The sequence below is a fragment of the Bombina bombina genome, chromosome 2 (assembly GCF_027579735.1).
Source record: "Bombina bombina isolate aBomBom1 chromosome 2, aBomBom1.pri, whole genome shotgun sequence".
Taxonomy (NCBI): domain Eukaryota; kingdom Metazoa; phylum Chordata; class Amphibia; order Anura; family Bombinatoridae; genus Bombina; species Bombina bombina.
This window is the reverse complement of record NC_069500.1, coordinates 753,040,706-753,060,993: the sequence shown is the minus strand read 5'-3', so window position 1 is coordinate 753,060,993 and position 20,288 is coordinate 753,040,706. Positions and strand designations below refer to the sequence as shown.

Below are 20,288 nucleotides of genomic sequence, written 5' to 3'. Positions count from 1 at the left end.
TCATTTTTGAAATAGGAATATCATATTTATTCAAATTAGATATCTGCAAAAATTACATTTGAGTATTGTGGTTTTAAACCAAAGGTAGCAGATTAAGTATAAGTCTGACTACAGTTCCTTTTTTAACCTTGCATTGGAATTATATAACGTAGAACAATTAACTGATAGGCACAAGCAAACAACGGCAGAAAAAGATTTAAAAACCTATCAAGAAATCAATTTCTTCATGCTCAAAGAACCACCATATAAATACTGCCAGATAGATGTCCTCTGACCATGTTGATACACCTTTCACAAGTTTGAGGAGGAGGGAAATCCAATATATACCTCTACAATTCCTACCCGAGTTAGGCTTTTGCTTGGCTATGTGTAGACTATTTGGTGAGAGAAAGGAGAAAAGTCATGAAAAGAAAAAAAAAAAAAAAACCTAAGCCATGGAAGGATGGGTCATATACAGTAGTTCTACTTTGACTGTGAAGATACTGATCTACTGGCAAGTACAAACTGAGTTCTCTCTAACACACTCACATAACCATATTATTACTGGTAGTCAAAGTACTAGGAAACACAGGCTAAAAATAAACTTCCTACCAAATGCTGCTTATAGAATATGGTGATAGTATTCAAGATGATGTAGCCATTTCACATAATATCATGCTGACAGGCCCAGGAAGCAGCAACCACCTGAGTGAAATAAGCCTGGACCAAAAAAAATATAAATAAAAAAAGCTTTTTTTTTTTAAATAAATAAAAAAGGCACAGTAATCTCATAGCAAATCCAACTGTTCTCTGATTTCTTTAGAAAAGTCAAAACAATCAAGCGCTCCAACAAGAAACTGGTGTAGAAAGATCTCCTATTTGTTCCTAGGATTGAGACGAAATAAAGGAACCATAATAATTCAAGAAATTAGTTTCAGCAGAAATGAAGGGGGAATTCGGAAAACCATTTTATCATGATGTAAAAATCAGATAAGGGGGAGACAGATTCCATAGAGGAATGTTTCTAATGTCACATCATCAGGATGACTGTGAGAGATGTGCTAGAAAATAACTGTGATTAAACCTGAACTTTCAGTGAACTACAGAAAAAAACAAAAAACTATTTTGGAAAAAATACCCAAAATCTGTGGAATAGATAAGAAGTCACAACGAAATAGCTGTATTTACATTTGTCAAGTTGCCCAAATCTTGTAATATGACTAGTAATTACAGGCCTTTAGAAAAGTTAATTTAAGGACCACTAAACACAAATAGTAAACTACATGATTTTGAACCTTCCTATCCGAGAATAATTTTGCAATGAAAACTGAAGCTTTATTTTTTTCAAATGAGTATATTGTTTTATGTTTACTTATTTCACCGATTTCACTGTCCCCCAGAACAATAGAATCCTTGCTAACCAATCACAAACTAATATTCAGATATAGCATGAACTCTGTTTGCTCATGTGCATTTGAGAGAGAGACTGGGGAAGCCAGACCTTAAAAGTGAAGGTCCATTTTGATGAATTAGTGCCCGCTTTTTTAATAAACCTATTAAAAACAAAGGCACTTTAATTAATCAAAATTGACATTTCACCGTTTTCTTCAAAAACTTACTTTTTAATCCTAAATACCGCTCCAGCGATTCCCCCGGCCGTCGGAAGCCTCTGCAGATGTCAGAAATTACGAATCAGGCTTCCTCCAATCACAGCTTCCTCCCCAGGGGGAATCTTGCCCTAACACAACGCTGTGATTGGAGGAAGCCGGATTCGTCATTTTGGACCTGCGAAGACGGCTTGCGACCGGCGGAGGACGTTCTGGAGCGGCTGCCAGGATTAAAAAGGTACGTTTTTGAAGAAAACAGTGAAATGTCAATTTTAATTAATTAAAGTGCCCTTGTTTTTAATAGGTTTATTAAAAACCGGGCACTAATTCATCAAAATGGACCTTCACTTTAACCCCTTAGTGACCAGAGCACTTTTCCATTTTCTGTCCGTTTGGGACCAAGGCTATTTTTACATTTCTGCGGTGTTTGTGTTTAGCTGAAATTTTCCTCTTACTCATTTACTGTACCCACACATATTATATACAGTTTTTCTCGCCATTAAATGGACTTTCTAAAAATACCATTATTTTCATCATATCTTATTTACTATAAAAAAAATTTATAAAATATGAGGAAAAAATGGAAAAAAACACACTTTTTCTAACTTTGAACCCCAAAATCTGTTACATATCTACAACCACCAAAAAACACCCATGCTAAATTGTTTCTAAATTTTGTCCTGAGTTTAGAAATACCCAATGTTTACATCTTCTTTGCTTTTTTTGTAACTTATAGGGCCATAAATACAAGTAGCACTTTACTATTTTCAAACCATTTTTTTTCAAAATTAACGCTAGTTACATTAGAACACTAATATCTTTCAGGAATCCCTGAATATCCATTGACATGTATATATTTTTTTTTAGAAGACATCCAAAAGTATTGATCTAGGTCCATTTTGGTATATTTCATGCCACCATTTCACCGCCAAATGCGATCAAATACAAAAAATTGTTCACTTTTTCACAAACTTTCAGTTTCTCACTGAAATTATTTACAAACTGCTTGTGCAATTATGGCATAAATGGTTGTAAATTCTTCTCTGGGATCCCCTTTGTTCAGAAATAGCAGACATATATGGCTTTGGCATTGCTTTTTGGTAATTAGAAGGCCGCTAAATGCCACTGCGCACCACACGTGTATTATGCCCAGCAGTGAAGGGGTTAATTAGGGAGCATGTAAGGAGCTTTTTGGGGTAATTTTAGCTTTAGTGTAGTGTAGTAGACAACCCCAAGTATTGATCTAGGCCCATTTTGGTATATTTCATGCCACCATTTCACCGCCAAATGCGATCAAATTAAAAAAAACGTAAAATTTTTCACAATTTTAGGTTTCTCACTGAAATAATTTACAAACAGCTTGTGCAATTATGGCACAAATGGTTGTAAATGCTTCTCTGGGATCCCCTTTGTTCAGAAATAGCAGACATATATGACTTTGGCGTTGCTTTTTGGCAATTAGAATGCTGCTAAATGGCGCTGCGCATCACACGTGTATTATGGCTAGCAGTGAAGGGGTTAATTAGGTAGCTTGTAGGGAGCTTGCAGGGTTAATTTTAGCTTTAGTGTAAAGATCAGCCTCCCACCTGAAACATCAGACCCCCTGATCCCTCCCAAACATCTCTCTTCCCTCCCCTACCCCATAAATGTCCCCGCCATCTTAAGTACTGGCAGAAACTCTGCCAGTACTAAAATAAAAGGTATATTTGGGCTTTTTTGTGCATTTTTTGTTAGCATATTTACATATGCTTCTGTGTAGGGATCCCCCTTAGCCCCCAACCTCACTGATCCCCCACCAAACAGCTCTCTAACCCTCCCCCTCTGACTTAATGTGCGCCATCTTGGGTACTGGCAGCTGTCTGCCAGTACCCAGTTTAGTGAAAAAAATGCTTTTTTTTAAAAAAAAAAATGTCCCTTTTCTGTAGTGTAGCTTCCCCCCCCAAGACCAACCCCCCACCCCTTCCAGATCCCTTAGATCAGGCATGTCCAAAGTCCGGCCCGCGGGCCAATTGCGGCACGAGTACCGGACTGATATGGCCCCACAGATAATTTTACAAATATACATTATACGGCCCCCCAGTGAGTCCCCAAGCGCCGCTCAGTGAGTCCCCGAGCGCCGCTCAGTGAGTCCCCGAGCGCCGCTCAGGACTCCTGAGCTCTCTGGTTTGACGTCATCAGCCGGCACAGGAAGAAGGGTAAAGCCCAAATCAGTTCAATTTATGACATGTCATTCAATGTAAAAACGTAAAAGGCACAGCATACACAGCTTTTTCTTGGGAGAAACATTGTTATAAATATATTTGAACACATGTATACTTGGTGTTATGTTCCTGTTCACATTTTCTGAACTTAAAAGTTGACAGACAACCTTTATTAGTTTGTGTAATGTACTTTACAATGTTCCTGACATATTTCAGCTTCCTATTTTTTTTATATTAAAGGCAGAGTGATTTAACACCTGTTTAGATTTGTCATCCAAGTCACAAAATGTAAAAGTATGCCGTTTTCAATAAACTTTGCATAAAATAGTTAATTTGCATTTATTTTAAAATGGTTCAAAGAATGTCAGGCAAAATGGTCGGCCCTCGCACATGTTCACTTCATGAAATCTGGCACTCTTCCAAAAAAGTTTGGACACCCCTGCCTTAGATGCTTAAAAAAAAAAGTTTTTCATTTTTTTTTAACTTTTCTTTAACTTTTTTTCTGTAGTGCAGCGGTTCCCACCTGCTCCCGCCCCGTGCACGCGCGCGCGCCCGTGCGCACCCCCGCCGGCTCCGCTTCCGATCCCGCCCCCCTCCACATCTCACCGATGGCCGCCCACCCGCCTCCCAAGTCGGCTCCCACCCACCAACGATACCGGCCATCGATGTCCGGTGCAGAGAGGGCCACAGAGTGGCTCTCTCTGCATCGGATGGCCAGACAGTGTTATTGCAGGATGCCTCGATATCGAGGCATCGCTGCAATAACCGGAAAGCAGCTGGAAGTGAGCAGGATCGCTTCCAGCTGCTTTCCACACCGAGGACGTGCAGGGTACGTCCTTGGTCGTTAACTGACATCCTTTAGAGGACGTACCCTGCACGTCCTCGGGCGTTAAGGGGTTAAGGTGGTTTAGCACTGATTCAACTTAGTTACTATTGCAAAGAATGATTCTCCTGTCATTGTTGTTGATGCAAAACTAATATTTCACCTTTTACAAACACGTGACTGCTAAGAATCTCAAGGTGGGGTGCATAAATTGCCTAAAAGTATTAACCCAAACCTCCCTGGGAAAAGTAAAAAAAACAAACAAACATTATTTAGATGTATTTTACAGCAAAATAAATAAAGAAACATTTTATGCATTGTTAAAATGTCAAGTTTAAAAGGGATATGGACCCCAATTTTTTTTTTTTTTTTATGATTCACAACATACCATAAAAAAAATTTAAAAAAAAAAATTATGTTTTTTCCAATTTACTTCTACTTTCAAATTTGCTTCATTCCCTTGATATTTTGTGTTAAAGAGATACCTAGGTAGGCACCAGAAGCAGTACATGCCAGGAAGTAGTGCTGACATCTAGTGCTCTAGCAAAAGGATAACATTCTTGCAAAACTGCTGCCATATAGTGCTCCAGAAATGGGCCAGCATATGTCCCTGCTTTTCAACAAGATACCAATAGAACAAAGAAAAATTAATAGAAGTAAATTAGAAATTTGTTTAAAATCGCATGCTCTATCTGAATCATGAAATACATTTTTTGGGTTTCATATCCCTTTAATGGTTCTTTAACTTGAGAAACAAGGATTCAAATCAAGCTGTCACTGCAAGCATTTTTAGGTTTTGATAAAACGATTAGACCCTGAGACAAGAGATAGGAATCCAAGGATCAATTCATTAAGTTTGCCCTCCTAGATTAAATCAAACAATGTTCTCGTGGATTATAAGAATCACAACTGTACCTTTTGAAATACTGAAACCCATGCATGAGCAAAACAATTAGAGGAAAAACACACTTTCTGAACCTCCAAGAGATAACCATGAATGTGTCTTCTTATGGGATAATACGTTGCAGCCTTGCAGATTGCCCATGTTGACATCAGATCAATATATTTCAAAGGAAATTACAAAAAAATTAAATATAACCCTTAAATAAAAAGACCCCTAGCCAGGATGAATCATCCGACTCAAAATCTGCCTGGAAGTTCAAATAACCTGGGATATGAGTTGCAGAAATCCCCTTGAGATGGGATTCTACAGGGTTATCAAATTGCAAACCTGCTATGGACACCACTGAGTCAATAAATTAGCACCATCATCATACATTCATAATGAACAGGACACCGATACAAAAGGATCAGATAATTGTTAGAGCCAAAACAATGCTTTGAGCTTTAAAGAAAGTATCTATGGGAAGGGAGAACTAACAAGGACACCATCTTTACTGAGTTGATCCCATACTTAACTCCAACTGAACAAACCCTAACGTTCATGGGAGGGGGCAGCCCAGTTTGGTTGTAGAAAACTTCTTCATTAGAAATTCCTGTGCCTCATCAATCTCTAACTAAAGGAGACCAACACGATCCATAAGACAATACAATAGTAAAACCACTATTACACTACAAACCAGCTTAAAAACTGCATCTAAATCGCATGTACCAAACATTCAAAGGGTAGACATGTAAAAAGTGTTAAGAACTAGGAAAAAGAATAGAAAAGACACAGAAGTGAAAATTGAGACACAGACCATTACCCCGTGATCTTCACAATTAGATGGTATATACAACCTGATACTCTAGGTGTATTGCAGAGCAAGAAGAGTAAACCTAAATAAGCACAGGGTAAGACAACAGAAAACATAATGCAAGTAGCAAGAGACCTGGAGAACCCTCCGCATTATCCTCACTGTTTATGCAAGATCAAACTGTATACATGAGGGCAGAAAGTCAGGGGTATATACTTTATTCATAAATCCAAAGGGAACCCTCAAATCCTAAGTTTAATGTGGATGCCTGGATGTTGGAACTAGTTGCAAGTTCAGAAAAAGGGGAGTAGACAACATTGAGTGGTGGTTGGCCCTGGAGTAGTGAGTGTATTGAACTGAGGGGTCAAACCAACTTTTATCAGTGGCAAAAAAAAAAAAAAAAAGAATGAACTAATAGAAAACGGGGGTACATGTAGGGGGTTTGACCAAACTACTCAGACTTTTGACCTGCTTCAGCAGTTAGAGGATATCTACCCACTAGTACTGGCATGGTTCTATAAGAAAGCTTCATCATTCTCATTTTAATAAGGAGGACTGACTTTCCATTACACATGTAAGTAACCACTAAAAAGACAAGGCCTGACATCTCCCACTAAGGGTTCTATTTAGTACTCATCAGTAGTTCACATTGCCTTCTCCCATATAAATCTTGTCTCTCCCATTTTAAGACAAATAACGCCAAAGCAGGCATACCAGAAGCCATCCCGTATCTCATACTCAACAGCAACAATCAAAAGGCTGTATTTGTGATATTGAAAAGGAGTCTATTGCCTATGGTCATCTTCATGCAGAAGGAACACTGATTCAGCTCTGCAATCAACAATTAATATGCTGCAAAGTTGGTTGCCCAGTACAATATGTGTGAGCACTGGGTAATTCTAGAGATGTTGCCATGCCTAGAAACTACAACATATGTAAATTAGCAGCCCTCCCCATGTCACACACCCAAAAGTAAGAGCCTCCAACTCACCATAACATAATGTCGCTGGATCTCAGTTTTCTCTGTTGCAAGCTTCTCACATTCCATCTTTAAACTATGGATAAACAGGGAGGGGAGATCAGAGTTAAATTATACACAGTCAACATTTTCCTTATACACACACACACACTGAATTCTCCATTGCCATACGATAAAGGGGGAGATGTGTGGATAAGTTTACTGCTAAACTTTATAAAGTTATGTACAAATAGAATACAGGTGCAAGGTTATAAGGAGAACAAGGAGCACAATATTCAAGGTCAAACATAAAAAGCAACACTTCTAGCAGAAATAAAGTTTCAAAACATTGGTCAATACAATAAAGTGTGAATATTTAAAAGTTTGCGTACAAATAAACTGTGATAAGATGTACTGTTTAGGATGCATTTTAGAGTGTGCGTCTTTATAAATATATTCTCTCTCTATTTCTATATAATACACACATATGGACACCTAAACATCACACCTATATGAGCTTGTTAGACACCCCATTCCAAAATAAAAAAGGTATTTTATGGAGCTGGCTCCCCTTTGAGGCTATAACAGCCACAGCTCTTCTGGAATGGCTTTTCACTAGATTTTGAAAGTGTGCCCATTCCACCAAAAGAGCATTTAGGAGATCAGGCACGAATGTTGGACATCAATCAATGGAGAAATGGAAAAGGCTTTCCCCAAAAAGTTTCCACAAATTTGGAAGCACCCAATTGTCTTAAAATGTCTTTGTATCCTAGGCAGGAGGAAAAATATATAAATCTTAGTCAATTTGATTCTAGTGCAAACAGTCTTATGGTGCCTGTTAACGCCTTAATCACAATTGCTGCTGTGATAGAAAAAAAAAATGTCAATTTAATCTAGGGATATTTTCAAACATCATAGAAATTGACCTACTCTTCCCTGATAAGAGATTTATACACAATAGAATATTACATGGTAGCGCTTTGCAATGGTTGTGACAAATTATATTTAGTGAAAATCAGATATATGTGAATTTATTTCCAGATAATGGTCAATATTGTATTGCGAATAGACACTATATTATGTATATAATTAAGGATTAATGTAACTTTATGATTTGTTATCCTTTGTACATTTGGCTTAGGTGTTCTTAGTAATATTAGCAATAAAATTGAAATGTTATTTCACCCACTAGTCACTTAGCGCTCCAACAAAATAATTCTACCATGTACTTAACTTTGTATTTGAAATGTAATATACCTTTAAATGTAACCTGAAGCTTAACATGTGATCACAATGCACTAACAATAGAAACGAAGGCTTTCGTTTAAATGTATGCTGTTTTTAAGTAAGGTCGTGTCTATGATTAAGGCACCTTTTGCCAAAACATGTCAGACTCACCTAGCTGACTTTTTTAAATTGGTAAAATAAAGCTTTGCTTTTTCATGCTAATAGGACTCCTGCCGGTTAATTTTTGATTTTGGCATACATACAGTATCTCACAAAAGTGAATACACCCCTCACATTTTTGTAAATATTTTATTATATCTTCATGTGACAACACTGAATAAATTACACTACAAGGTAAATGTAGTGAGTGTACAGCCTGTATAACAGTGTAAATTTGCTGCCCCCTCAAAATAACTCAACACACAGCCATTAATGTCTAAACCGTTGGCAACAAAAGTGAGTACACCCCTAAGTGTAAATGTCCAAATAGGGCCCAATTAGCCATTTTCCCTCCCCAGTGTTATGTAATTCATTAGTGTTACAAGGTCTCAGCTGTGAATGGGGAGCAGATGTGTTAAATTTGGTGTTAAAATTTTCACACTCCCTCATACTGGTCACTGGAAGTTCAACATGGCACCCCATGGCAAAGAACTCTGAGGATCTTAAAAAAATAATTGTTGCTCTACATAAAGATGGCCTAGGCTATAATAAGATTGCCAAGACCCTGAAACTGAGCTGCAGCACGGTGGGCAAGACCATACAGCGGTTTCACAGGACAGATTCCACTCAGAACAGGCCTCGCCATGGTCGAGCAAAGAAGTTGTGTGCACGTGCTCAGCGTCATATCCAGAGGTTGTCTTTGGGAAATATACGTACGAGTGCTTCCAGCATTGCAGCAGAGGTTGACTCAGGTATTGGAAAGGACCTTGACGTGGTACCTGAGCTTGTCCCATTTGGCCAGATGCGGTGACTAACCTTTCCATTTTTGCTTGTAAATCTTAGCTGAGTGCTTGTAAGTGAATGCTGGGTTTTCTCTGTGTGTTGTATTAATTTGTTTTGTAATTTTCCCTATGGTTCCTGCACCTAGACCTGTCTGGGGACGGCACAGCTTCCTGTGAGTGCCAGTGGCACCCAGGGCTGTGCATGTTGCAGGGTCATGGGATGTGTACCCGGTCCGGTATGAGAGTGCAGTTCCCTTCCGTGTTTGTTTATATATATATATATATATAATATATATATATATATATATTATAATATATAATATATATATATATATATAATATATATATATATATATATATAATATATAATTTATCATTATCTGGATACAGTCTGTATATAAAGGTGTGTATAGCCAAATGAGGCACAAGCCCATTATAATGCAAAGATCTGTGCTTTTACCAGTGAGCAGACACTGTTCAAAAGGGACAGTGTACACTAATATTTTCTCCACTTTTAATTTTTTTTTTACAAATAGTACCTTCACCTTTATTTTGTAATTTCCAATAGCTGATTATCTCTATTGTTTCCCCACTCATACTGAACATTAATGAGGTTACACAAAAACCATGTAAAAAAGAAGATTTAGATAAAATAAATGCTTTAAGTGTTCTCTCTAAGGGCCAGATGATCAAAGATTCTCCAGCTTGGAGACAAATTGTAGTTCAGACTTTACACGGGTTGAATTCACTGAATATTATTGAATATAGATAGGGGGCGCCATATAGAAAATTTCTTAGAGAAAAGATATGTTGCTGAGTACTGAAAAAATATATTTGGAAAAAATCTGTGAAAAAAAGGGTGTATCTGTGTGGCAGAATTTTTGTTATAAATAAACAGAAATGTTTCAATGCTAAGGTGATGTTTGTGTTATGTCTCAGACTGGTAAGTGATTCTGAGGTAGAATCTGATGAAACGGCCAGGAGCTAACGGCCGAGAAACGCGTTATCAGCTCCAAAAATAAAACCCCTTTTTTCCAGTTACTCAGCCTGGATTGAGTTTTATTTTATTTTCTTGTGCAAAGAGACGCATACTTCAGCCCTATAACAGTTCATACTGTTTACTGCTTAAGAGGTTCCGATTCTAACTGGAATAAACAAACAAACACCTCACCAAGTACGGCATCCAACAAAGGAGAGTTTGGGAATCTTGTCCTGGGATCGTAAGACACCGAGAGACCAGCACCTTATCGTTTTGGTCAGCGTGCTGACTGCTGAGAACGTCAGCCTGCTTGTATGCACTTTTTTAACGAAAAGTGCCACTCCACTTGTGAGTACCTGTCTCTTTGGTTTATACTAAATCTTCCCACCTGTCTAGAGATATCTGCACTATGAGGCGCTCTCTTTTTCTCTTCACCATTTGAATTCACTGAATGCACCAAAGAAAAAGTGCAGAATTCTCCAGCACTGCGAGATCTCTCATTTCTGTATGCAAAGGAGCTACAAGCCCAGTGTCATAAAGCACTGCATGATATGAGTTTTGTTACACTTACACTTTGTGCTTTGTATTTTATATTACTTTACATTTCAGATTGGGTCTTTTCAGTATTGTTACATTTAAAGGGACAAACGAGTCAAAATGTAACTTTCATGATTCAAATATATAGAGCATGCAATTGTAAACAACTTTCCGATTTACTTACACTAATAAAATGTGCAGTCTTTATATTTATACTTTTTGACTCACCAGCCTCTACTGAGCTTGATACAGGAGGAGTGGAAAGAGACATAACTTTGAAATTTGTCAGAATTTTTTTTTTTTTTTTTTCAATCTACTACTCGTATGAAGTTCAGACTAAGTGCTATTGCATTGTCTTTTTATCATGCATTTGTTAATTATGCAAATCTACTGTATTTACTGGTGCTTTAAGCTTTACATTATGTTATATTTTAATACATTTAGATTTAGATCCAGCAGTGATCTTACAAATATTGATTGTGTTTTTGAAAGCATCTGTGTTACTTTAACGAAGTAGGATCATACTTTGTATATTTCTTTGTATTTATGATAACTTTCATAGCACTTTGTATTTTATCTATTGTAAAATGAAACACAGCTTCAGAAAGCGGACGGGACAGTGGTGTTCCCTGGCCTTAAAAGGGGAGTTCTGAGGGCATGTCTGAAGCTCTCTCACAAGTCTTGTGAAATGCTGTAAGCATTTTAAACAAGCTGGTCTCACTTATTTTTCTCGCCAGCTGTATGCAGATGAAGTTTGCTCAAAATTTCAGCGAGTTCAGCCCCTGTGATGTCTGCACTATAAGTTCTTTCTATCAGGCCCATAGAAACTAATGGAGCTTTCTGGGAAACTGAAGCTCTAAGTTTTTTACTTTCATTTTAAATACAAATTACAATGCACTTTGTATTTCTTGTAAAATACACAATTATACAAAGTATAATTCTAAATTTGTTGAAGTTACACAGAAACTGTGACAGCATAATTAATTTGTAAAATTGCAAACCTAAATACACTGCTGTACACAAAATACAATACAAAATATAAAGTGCAAAGTTTAAATGTAATATAAAGTGTAAAGTAATATAAAATACAAAGTGAAAAAGCAGCAGAAATTTCAGGTCATGCAATACTATATTGCACTGGGCTTGTCTTTCCTTCAAAAACAGAAAGGCAGAGAACGCCCCCTTGGAGATGTATAGCAAAATCTTCCTTAAAAACTTCACTAGGGATCTCGCAGTGTTGGAGGATCATTTTAGATAATCTCACCTAAGCGGAGAGCTTGAGATCATCATGCCCTAAGTATTGACCTTTGAGTAAACAGTAAAAGAAGATGAGGACTAATATAAATAGACAGAAAAGATAATGAACTCTGCTTTCCCTGCTAGCTCAAACCATTCCACTGGATTGTGGTTTCAATTAGCAGTAACATTTCATATACAGTGATCATACCAAAATATGCAATTTCACATACATTTTAAACTCTGTAGCTGGTAAAACAAGTTATTGTAAACACATCAAGGAGAAACCAATTTATCAGTACACTGTCCTTTTCACCTGTACCAATCCATAGCTTTGCCAAGTTATGTCAATCACACCAGTACCCACATACTTATATGGAGCAATGTCTTTCCATGTGTAAAGTTACCCAGCCACAATCATTAGACATTTTCCTACATATAGCACCGTTAGGAGCATCATATCCACTGTCAGGCTGGCATTATTCAAAGCAGCTAATCTCTCACACTGTGATCTTATCCAAAGCTGTGTGATAGTATGCTCATCCTTTATACGTTCCTCCCCAATGAAGTGAAACTCCAATCATGTCATGAAGAACAAACACTCAAAGCATCGACCCCAGAAATCCCATTCCAGAGATCTTAACCCATCTCTCACCTGTGGTATTGGCTCTGCAGGAACTGAAACTCTTCTTTTATTCTATCCAGGGTCTCAGGGTAAGTGAGCTTGAGGCTTTGAGGGGGGGCAGATCCTGCCCCTGCTGCTACCGAAGCCTGCAGATGAGTCTGTGGAAGAGACCAGTTGCATCATTATGCATATAACATCTATAAAAGGTACCTGAAACCATTTGTATGTGGGGCAGTTTGGAATACAATACTAACAGGAAACCTAATATATAAATCTAAGAAGAAATTCTTATTTTATGGTATATTGGTAGAACACACACCAGATAAGTGCATTATATAACATAAAATATAAATGCATTTATAAGGCATCAGTTGCAGAATTGGTTGAGTAAGGAAGTCTGGCAGAAGGTAGTGTGGTTTATATTATGCCTGAAAAGTATTTGCAGAATTTTGCTGATGGATCTAGCTTCCTAAAAAAATTCTATCACCCAAGTTGAAATACAACCTTTGCTTTTGATGTATGTGCTTTGAAAACCAAAGTGAGGGTTCAACAAATCCATGGCATCAGGATTCTTAGAACCAATATGTGAGAGCACTACTGACCCCTGCAGCTGCTGGCATTGCTTTTTGAATACATGGATTCAAGGAAAAAATGCCAGCAGTTGCAGGGACCCAGATGAGACATTTAATGCAACACTACAGGTAAGTAATCTGATTAGTTGTGTCTGGCAATCAAGGGGGTAAACTGCCAATGCAAGTTTGTAATGTAGCAGGGATTTAGACCCATGATTGCCACATCTGTAGTAATCATAGGATGCATTTAGTGGTTCATACATATGTACCCAAATATCATGAAAACTGGAAATGTTGGTATAATTTTATGGTCTCACTCCCAGATCATGAACAAATGTGTCAAGTCCTGCTCTAAGTAACCAGAATGACTTTCATTATATAAAAAATTCCTATAGCAGCAACACAGATCAATAGACAGTAGATTAAGAGCCTATTAAATGAAATGTCAGGAAATTTCTGAAAGATTTTCTTCAGCTTGTTGTTCTGAAAACCTTCTTATTAAATCTGACCAACTCCAATCTATGGCAAGACTTTTCATCATTGGAAGTGAAGCAGTAAAAGGATTAGTTCATGGTTGGTATAGATATATAAAAACCCATTTGATTCTAAAGCTGAGAAACTATACAAAAATTACGTTAGCTAGATAACAATGGTAAAACAGTAACTGAAAGAGCTGCCGTTTCTTCCTTCCCTGTAGCAGATCAAAGAGCAACACAACAACAGCCTGATAAACAGTCTGACAATGTTACCAAATCAAGAGGTAAGGCTTAGAGGAATTAAGAAAAATGCCAGGATGGAGCAAACATTGCAATATAGATTTCTGTCAACTTGCTCTATATTAATTTTGTTTTCATAGTTCTGAAGCTCTTTAAGTGCAACACTGGTTGAATAAACTGAATTCAGTTAACTGAATTAGTCATTTAGCTCTTCTTCCTTAAGGCTATTGTATAACCTGTTCTTCATATAACCTACAATACACAGAAGTCTTAGACACCGTTTAGCCTTCCAAACTCCCATCAAAAACTGGCAGCCACGCCAGTCCTATGTCTCCATTCAACCATCATGCTAATAAAATACATCCACTGGTGTTTGTTGCTCCACCTCAGAAACAGAAGTTCATCCAAACACGGGAAGCTATGGTCTTCTTGGAGCATTCCAGTGATCATGGCTTTTTGTAAGAAAAAATAATCAAACTCTGGGCTTATATTCTAGAGCCCTGAGACATAGCTACAAATGTAAAAGGGCCTTGTCAAACTTTAAGATTATATAATTTACCACTTTCTTTGACATATTTTAAAATACGGTTCATAAAAAAAAAAAAAAAAGTACATCTTGTTTTTATGTTGTATGGGCACTCTCCCAACCACCAATAAAATAGATACAGAGACATATTTTAAAGAAGCTGCCCAAATAAGCCTTCCCGAATAAAAAGTAATTTGATCAGGTTATAATTTGACAGATGTTGAAAAAAAAGACTAGCTGTTTAGGGCTTCAAAAGCACATACCCTACAAAAACCTCCAACACAAATAAAACTACTTTTAAGAAAAAAACAAAAATAAAATAGATCTACATAGATATGTCTAAAGATGGATATAGATAGATATATCCAGGAAGACCTAAGTGATTCAACAAATGAAAATTAGAATGCTGCATTATAATTATTTTTTCCCTCATTTCAAGCAGTCAAGTACATTCAAGTTGCAGCAATTGCTAATGTTTATGGCCATAGCTAGCTGTACAAAGCTACTAAACCACAGTAAGGATTTACCAAGGGGCTTTAGGTGTGACATAAGCAACTCTACAGCTGACTGAACCCCATTTGACTTTCCTTTAAGAGCGAGCAACTTAAAGGGACACTAAAAACATTTCATGCTCCTCCCTCTGATCACGGGTGCTGCCATCAGTGTAAGGTATCTGAAGGAGAGTAATGGCAAATGTGCAAACACGTAAGCGCTGGAATGTACTGAAAGCTAGATTTCAACATGGTGGCACCTATGACTAGGGGGAGAAGGATAAAACCCCTCAATACTATGCTTATAAAATGTATTTAGTGTTTATTGTCCTAAAATAAAACTATTTCCACAAAAAACAAGAGAGACCGGAGCGCATACTATGTTTTTCAGACCCTCAATAGCAACAGCAAATGAAATAGGATAAATAACACTGAAGATTCTTTCTGAAAACTTTTCTATATACAATTATTTTGTAATGGCGACAATTTCTGATGTGTATTAAAGGGACAGTAAACTTAAAAAAATGTTACATAATTCTGTACATAGTGCAGAATTATGTAACATTATTTTTTTGCATTTACTGTCCCTAATAAAAAAATAAAAAACCCACCAACAACCTTTTCCTGCTCCTTGAAGCACATTAAACTGCAAGGTGGCCATTTTATACTTAAGAGCAGAGACCAAAGGACTAGGTGAGTTGTACTTACCGGAGGTCTGTTTTGAGGAAACATCCTCAGTGGAGGTAGTAGAACTGTAGTCTCAAATTTTACAAAGGATATGTTTCTGCAAGAAGAATATATATATATGCATTATATAACATCTGCATGATTACATTAGCGGCAACAGGTTCTAGTGAAAACTAAAGAACACAGTATATGGTTTAGATTAAAGGGACAGTATACTCTAAAATTGTTTTTCCCTTAATGTGTTACCAATTATTTTTTTTTTCCAACTGGAGAGTTTAAAATGTATATTGAATTTGCTTTTTAAGGTTTGTGTATACAAATTAGCAGATTGTGTTTTGAAGCCACAACCTAATAAAATGGGTTGAGCTTGTAGGTATAATCAGATCTCATTACTTTATCACATTGTGTACATATACCTGCTTCTTTATCTTATATCTATCCATAAACCAAATCACCAATACTTGGAGAGAACAATGTAAAAATTAACATTTTATTACCTTATTTTTTCTATAACTCACTGGAAGTGTAATTTCTTCTGCTGGCTGTGATTACACAGCTAATCTATACATTGGACCTAAGGACAGAAACTTTCAGAAGAGGGGGGCATACTACATGCTAAATCATCTATTTCAAATGTCAATATAAAAAGGTAAAGGAAATACTTGTTAACAATTGAATACATTTCCGCAGGTAAAGTGAATCATTAGGAACAAATTAAAGGGGAGAACATTTGAGTAAACTGTCCCTTTAACTGGGGTGACAATGTCTGGTCTTGATGGGTGGGGGTGATACAGACAGTTGTAATGCTGGACCCTGATGATGAGAATGGACAATTGATGCCTGTAGCAAGCAGGTAAAGAATGTGACTGGGAAGATACAGGAGGTGTAGGTGTATGACCTGTTTATGGGAAAGTACATAATTTGTCAGTGACTGTTCATGAAAGTGGGAGGTAAAAGAAAATACAGGGACTGGCCTAGAACTTGGATAGATACAGATGATGGCAAAAATACATAAAGTGGCCCTGTTTGGCAGCATCTGACCAAAATAATATTAAGGTAACAGGGACACAAATGATGGTACTACCCAGGCTTGATACCACCCCTTTTTTAATTAAAGGGACAGTTTACTAAAAAATGTTCTCCCCTTTAATTTTTTCCCCAATGATCCACTTTACCTGTTGGAGTGTATTAAATTGTTTACAAGTATTTCCATTACCCTTATATTGGCATTTGAAATAGTTGATTTAGCCTGTGATATCCCCATCCATCCTGAAAGTTTTTGGCCTCAAGGCCAAGCTGTGTTAACACAGCCAGTAGAAGAAATTACACTCCCAGTTGGGTATAGAAGAGATAAGGTAATAAAATGTTAATTTTCCATTGTTCTCTCCAAGTATTGGTGATTGGTTTATGGACAGATATAAGAAAGAAGCAGGTATATATGTACACAATGTGATAAAGTAACAACATCCGATTATACCTACAAGCTCAACCCCTTTTATTAGGTTGTGGCTTCAAAACACAAAATCAGCTAATTCATATACACAAATAAAACTTAAAGCAAATCTCATACATTTTTATACTCTGCAGCTGGTAAAAAAGTAATTGTAAACACATTAAGGGAAAAACTATTTTATAGTATACTGTCCCTTTAAAGGGACAGTCAACACCAGAATTATTGTTTTAAAAGATAGATAATCCCTTTATTACCCATTCACCAGTTTTGCATAACCAACACTGTTTTATTAATATCATTTTTACCTCTGTGATTAACTTGTATCTAAGCTTCTTCTGACAGCCCCTGATCACGACATTTTTTTTTATTATCTATTGACTTTCATTTTAGCCAATTAGTGCAGTGTCTGCCACAATCCACGGGCGTGATCACAATGTTATCTATATGGTTTACATGAACTAGCTCTCCCCTGTTATGAAAAGCAAATAAAAAAAGCATGTGATAAGAGGCGGCCTTCAAGGACTTAGAAATTATCATATGAGCCTTCATATGTTTAGCTTTCAACCAAGAGAACTAAGCAAAATTGGTGATAAAAGTAAATTGGAAAGTTGTTTAAAATTACATGCCCTATTTGAAACATTAAAGTTTTTTTTGGGACCTGACTGTCCCTTCAAATTTAGCAAATATACTGTGTGTGACGGTGTCTGCAATGGAAAGTGCCAGTACATGATATAGCAATGCCCGGTCTAAATAGCTAAAGGGAGCACAGTATCTAACATTCAATATTTTAGTGCAGAAACTGGCCTTGGTAGTGGGTATGGCACAGCCTTGTTAGTTGGTAGGTAGGTAAGGTAAATGCACAGATCCAAGCCACAAACTACATTGGTCATGCCAGTCACCTTCTATGTTCCCACTGAGACTGGCATTAACTGCAAGTAGGATAGGGGCTGTTATATAGTAGGAAAATCAGAGCAGTATTATATGGAGGGGAGGAACGAAAAAGGACAGGTGTGTACAAACATAGGTGTGTGTCTAGAGGGGAGAGCGTGGTGCCTAGAAGGTAGGGAGGACACTGTAAAAGATAGGAATTTGAAGAGACGCCAGAAGAAAGATTTAAGGTGGAGAGGAGAAAATAACGATATAAGAAGGATGAGGGTGAAATAACAACAAAACCAAGAGAAAACAACAAACAATTTTCACAGACTAATATGTGAACCAATAGCAAATATAAAGTAATAGAAAGTCACATACTTTGTTTTTAAATGCAACAGCACTCCATCACAATACAGGACCTATTCCTACAAAGTCATTATTTAGGTCAGTTGCCCATCACCTAATGATACCCCATGGGATATTTTAATGTACAGCAGGTTGTTCACATGGAGTTTGCAAGCATCACATGAAAGGCTGTGTGTGTCAGTAGCACAGAATCCATCTGCACAACCTTGTACACAGGAATGTATAAACACTGGATAACATCTACCCCATTGTCAGCAGCACAGTAACCCTGACACTCAATGTACTGACTTCATTATGCTCTTTCCTCGCCCTATATTTTCAAGGGGATCCATAACCTCACCAAAGCATCTCCCCAACTATCTAATTAGATATTTCTCACACAACTACCCACTCCAACTAATATCCCGACTAAGATCCTCTATATTGCCACTAAGCTACAGCTCTAAACACTCTCTCTGCCCTGCACTCTCTTGTCTGGATTTCCTCTTGTGTGTTTTCTCTCCCCAAGGCCCAGACTCTTCCCATCCAGTGTCCCTTTACAAGCAGACCTCCCCCGGGCTCCTACATCCCCTGTAACCATCCTACGCCCCCCTTACACCTTCCCGGTGTCGCCCCCTGTACACACAGCGATAACAACAAGTCTTCCTCCGATCTCCTCCTCTCCCATGTCTGTGCACTGCTCTCTCCCCTCTCCAGCCTCCCCCTCTCCTATGTATCCATTGCTCCCAGTCCCCCCTCTCAGTGTATGTACTACTCCAAGCCTCCTTCTCTTCCCCAGGCCTCTTCTCATTCTACATCTTTACGTCAATGTATCGGTGCCCCACTCCACTCTCACCAGGCCCCGCTGTAGGAGGAGCCGTTCTCCGGTTGGGCCCAGTCTCCCGGTGCTCGGTGCAGCCCCTCCCTACGGCTCAATCAGCGGCAGCCAGCTCCACGTGGGTCCAAGCTCCAGCAGGCAGACCCAGCTCGGACTGACCAATGGCAACGCACTTTCCCCCACGTGGGTCCCGATTACCTCTTTACAATTGGTTGTTTGTATTCATGCTGTCAGTCAAGAGACCTCAGAGTCTCTCAGCCACTTAACCCGTGCAGACCCGGAGCTAGCTGGGTGGTTGCTTCTATTAACCCTTTATCATCCCCTCTACTTTTTCATCTGGGCAACTGTGTAGTATAGAAAAAAAAAAGTACTCCATAAGCGAGGGACTGAAGACTTCCCAAACATAAATGTCGAGACATCATTAAAATATCCAATGAGAGGAAAAATGTCTGATTTATAATAACATAATTATTACAATAAGGACTGATTTTGTTTGTCATCATAGCTTAACAAATTAGTGTAAAGATGTACAATACATCATTTTGTTTCTAGTCTTATATGTGTTTCTTGACTTTGAGCATAGTTACAAATAATGCAATTTTATTTTAATCCACATAACCCAAAACAACAACATATATGTATGCTATCTTATAACAACTCCTGAATAGCATGTACATATCTATCATCTATCTATCTATCTATCTATCTATCTATCTATCTATCTATCTATCTATCTATCATCTATCTATCTATCAATCATCTATCTAATCTAATTGTCCTGGCTACTGAAAGGGCTTCATCAGGCGCCCATCAATAACTCCTGGGAGGGGTAACCAATCAGAGGGAGTGTGGAGGGGGTGCAGGAAGATGTGGTACCCATGGTCTGTTATGATGCTGTATCTCTGACATCCAGACCTGACACTGCTCCTTCCAGCCTCATTCGCCCCTAGAGGCTGCTAACAGGGGAGTGAGAGGAG

At 37.8% G+C, this 20,288-nt stretch overlaps 1 protein-coding gene across 5 annotated transcripts in view; it reads right to left on the bottom strand.

Moving 5' to 3' along the window:
- The window catches only part of LOC128649526 (transducin-like enhancer protein 1), an 85,147-nt gene extending 65,694 nt beyond the window's left edge, over positions 1–19,453 (bottom strand). For 3 of the 5 annotated variants that reach the window (XM_053702855.1, XM_053702859.1, XM_053702858.1), the window contains exons 1-4: positions 19,330–19,453; positions 15,824–15,899; positions 12,841–12,968; positions 7,299–7,362 (exon numbers count right to left, since the gene is read on the bottom strand). In XM_053702855.1, the coding sequence (XP_053558830.1) occupies positions 7,299–7,362; positions 12,841–12,968; positions 15,824–15,847 (216 nt within the window). In that variant the 5' untranslated portion in view covers positions 15,848–15,899; positions 19,330–19,453. Of the gene's footprint in view, positions 1–7,298; positions 7,363–12,840; positions 12,969–15,823; positions 15,900–17,560; positions 18,420–18,506; positions 19,285–19,329 lie in introns of those variants that run through there. The other 2 variants (XM_053702857.1, XM_053702856.1) reach the window with 2 other exon arrangements.
- Between the last annotated feature and the right edge of the window lie 835 nt (positions 19,454–20,288).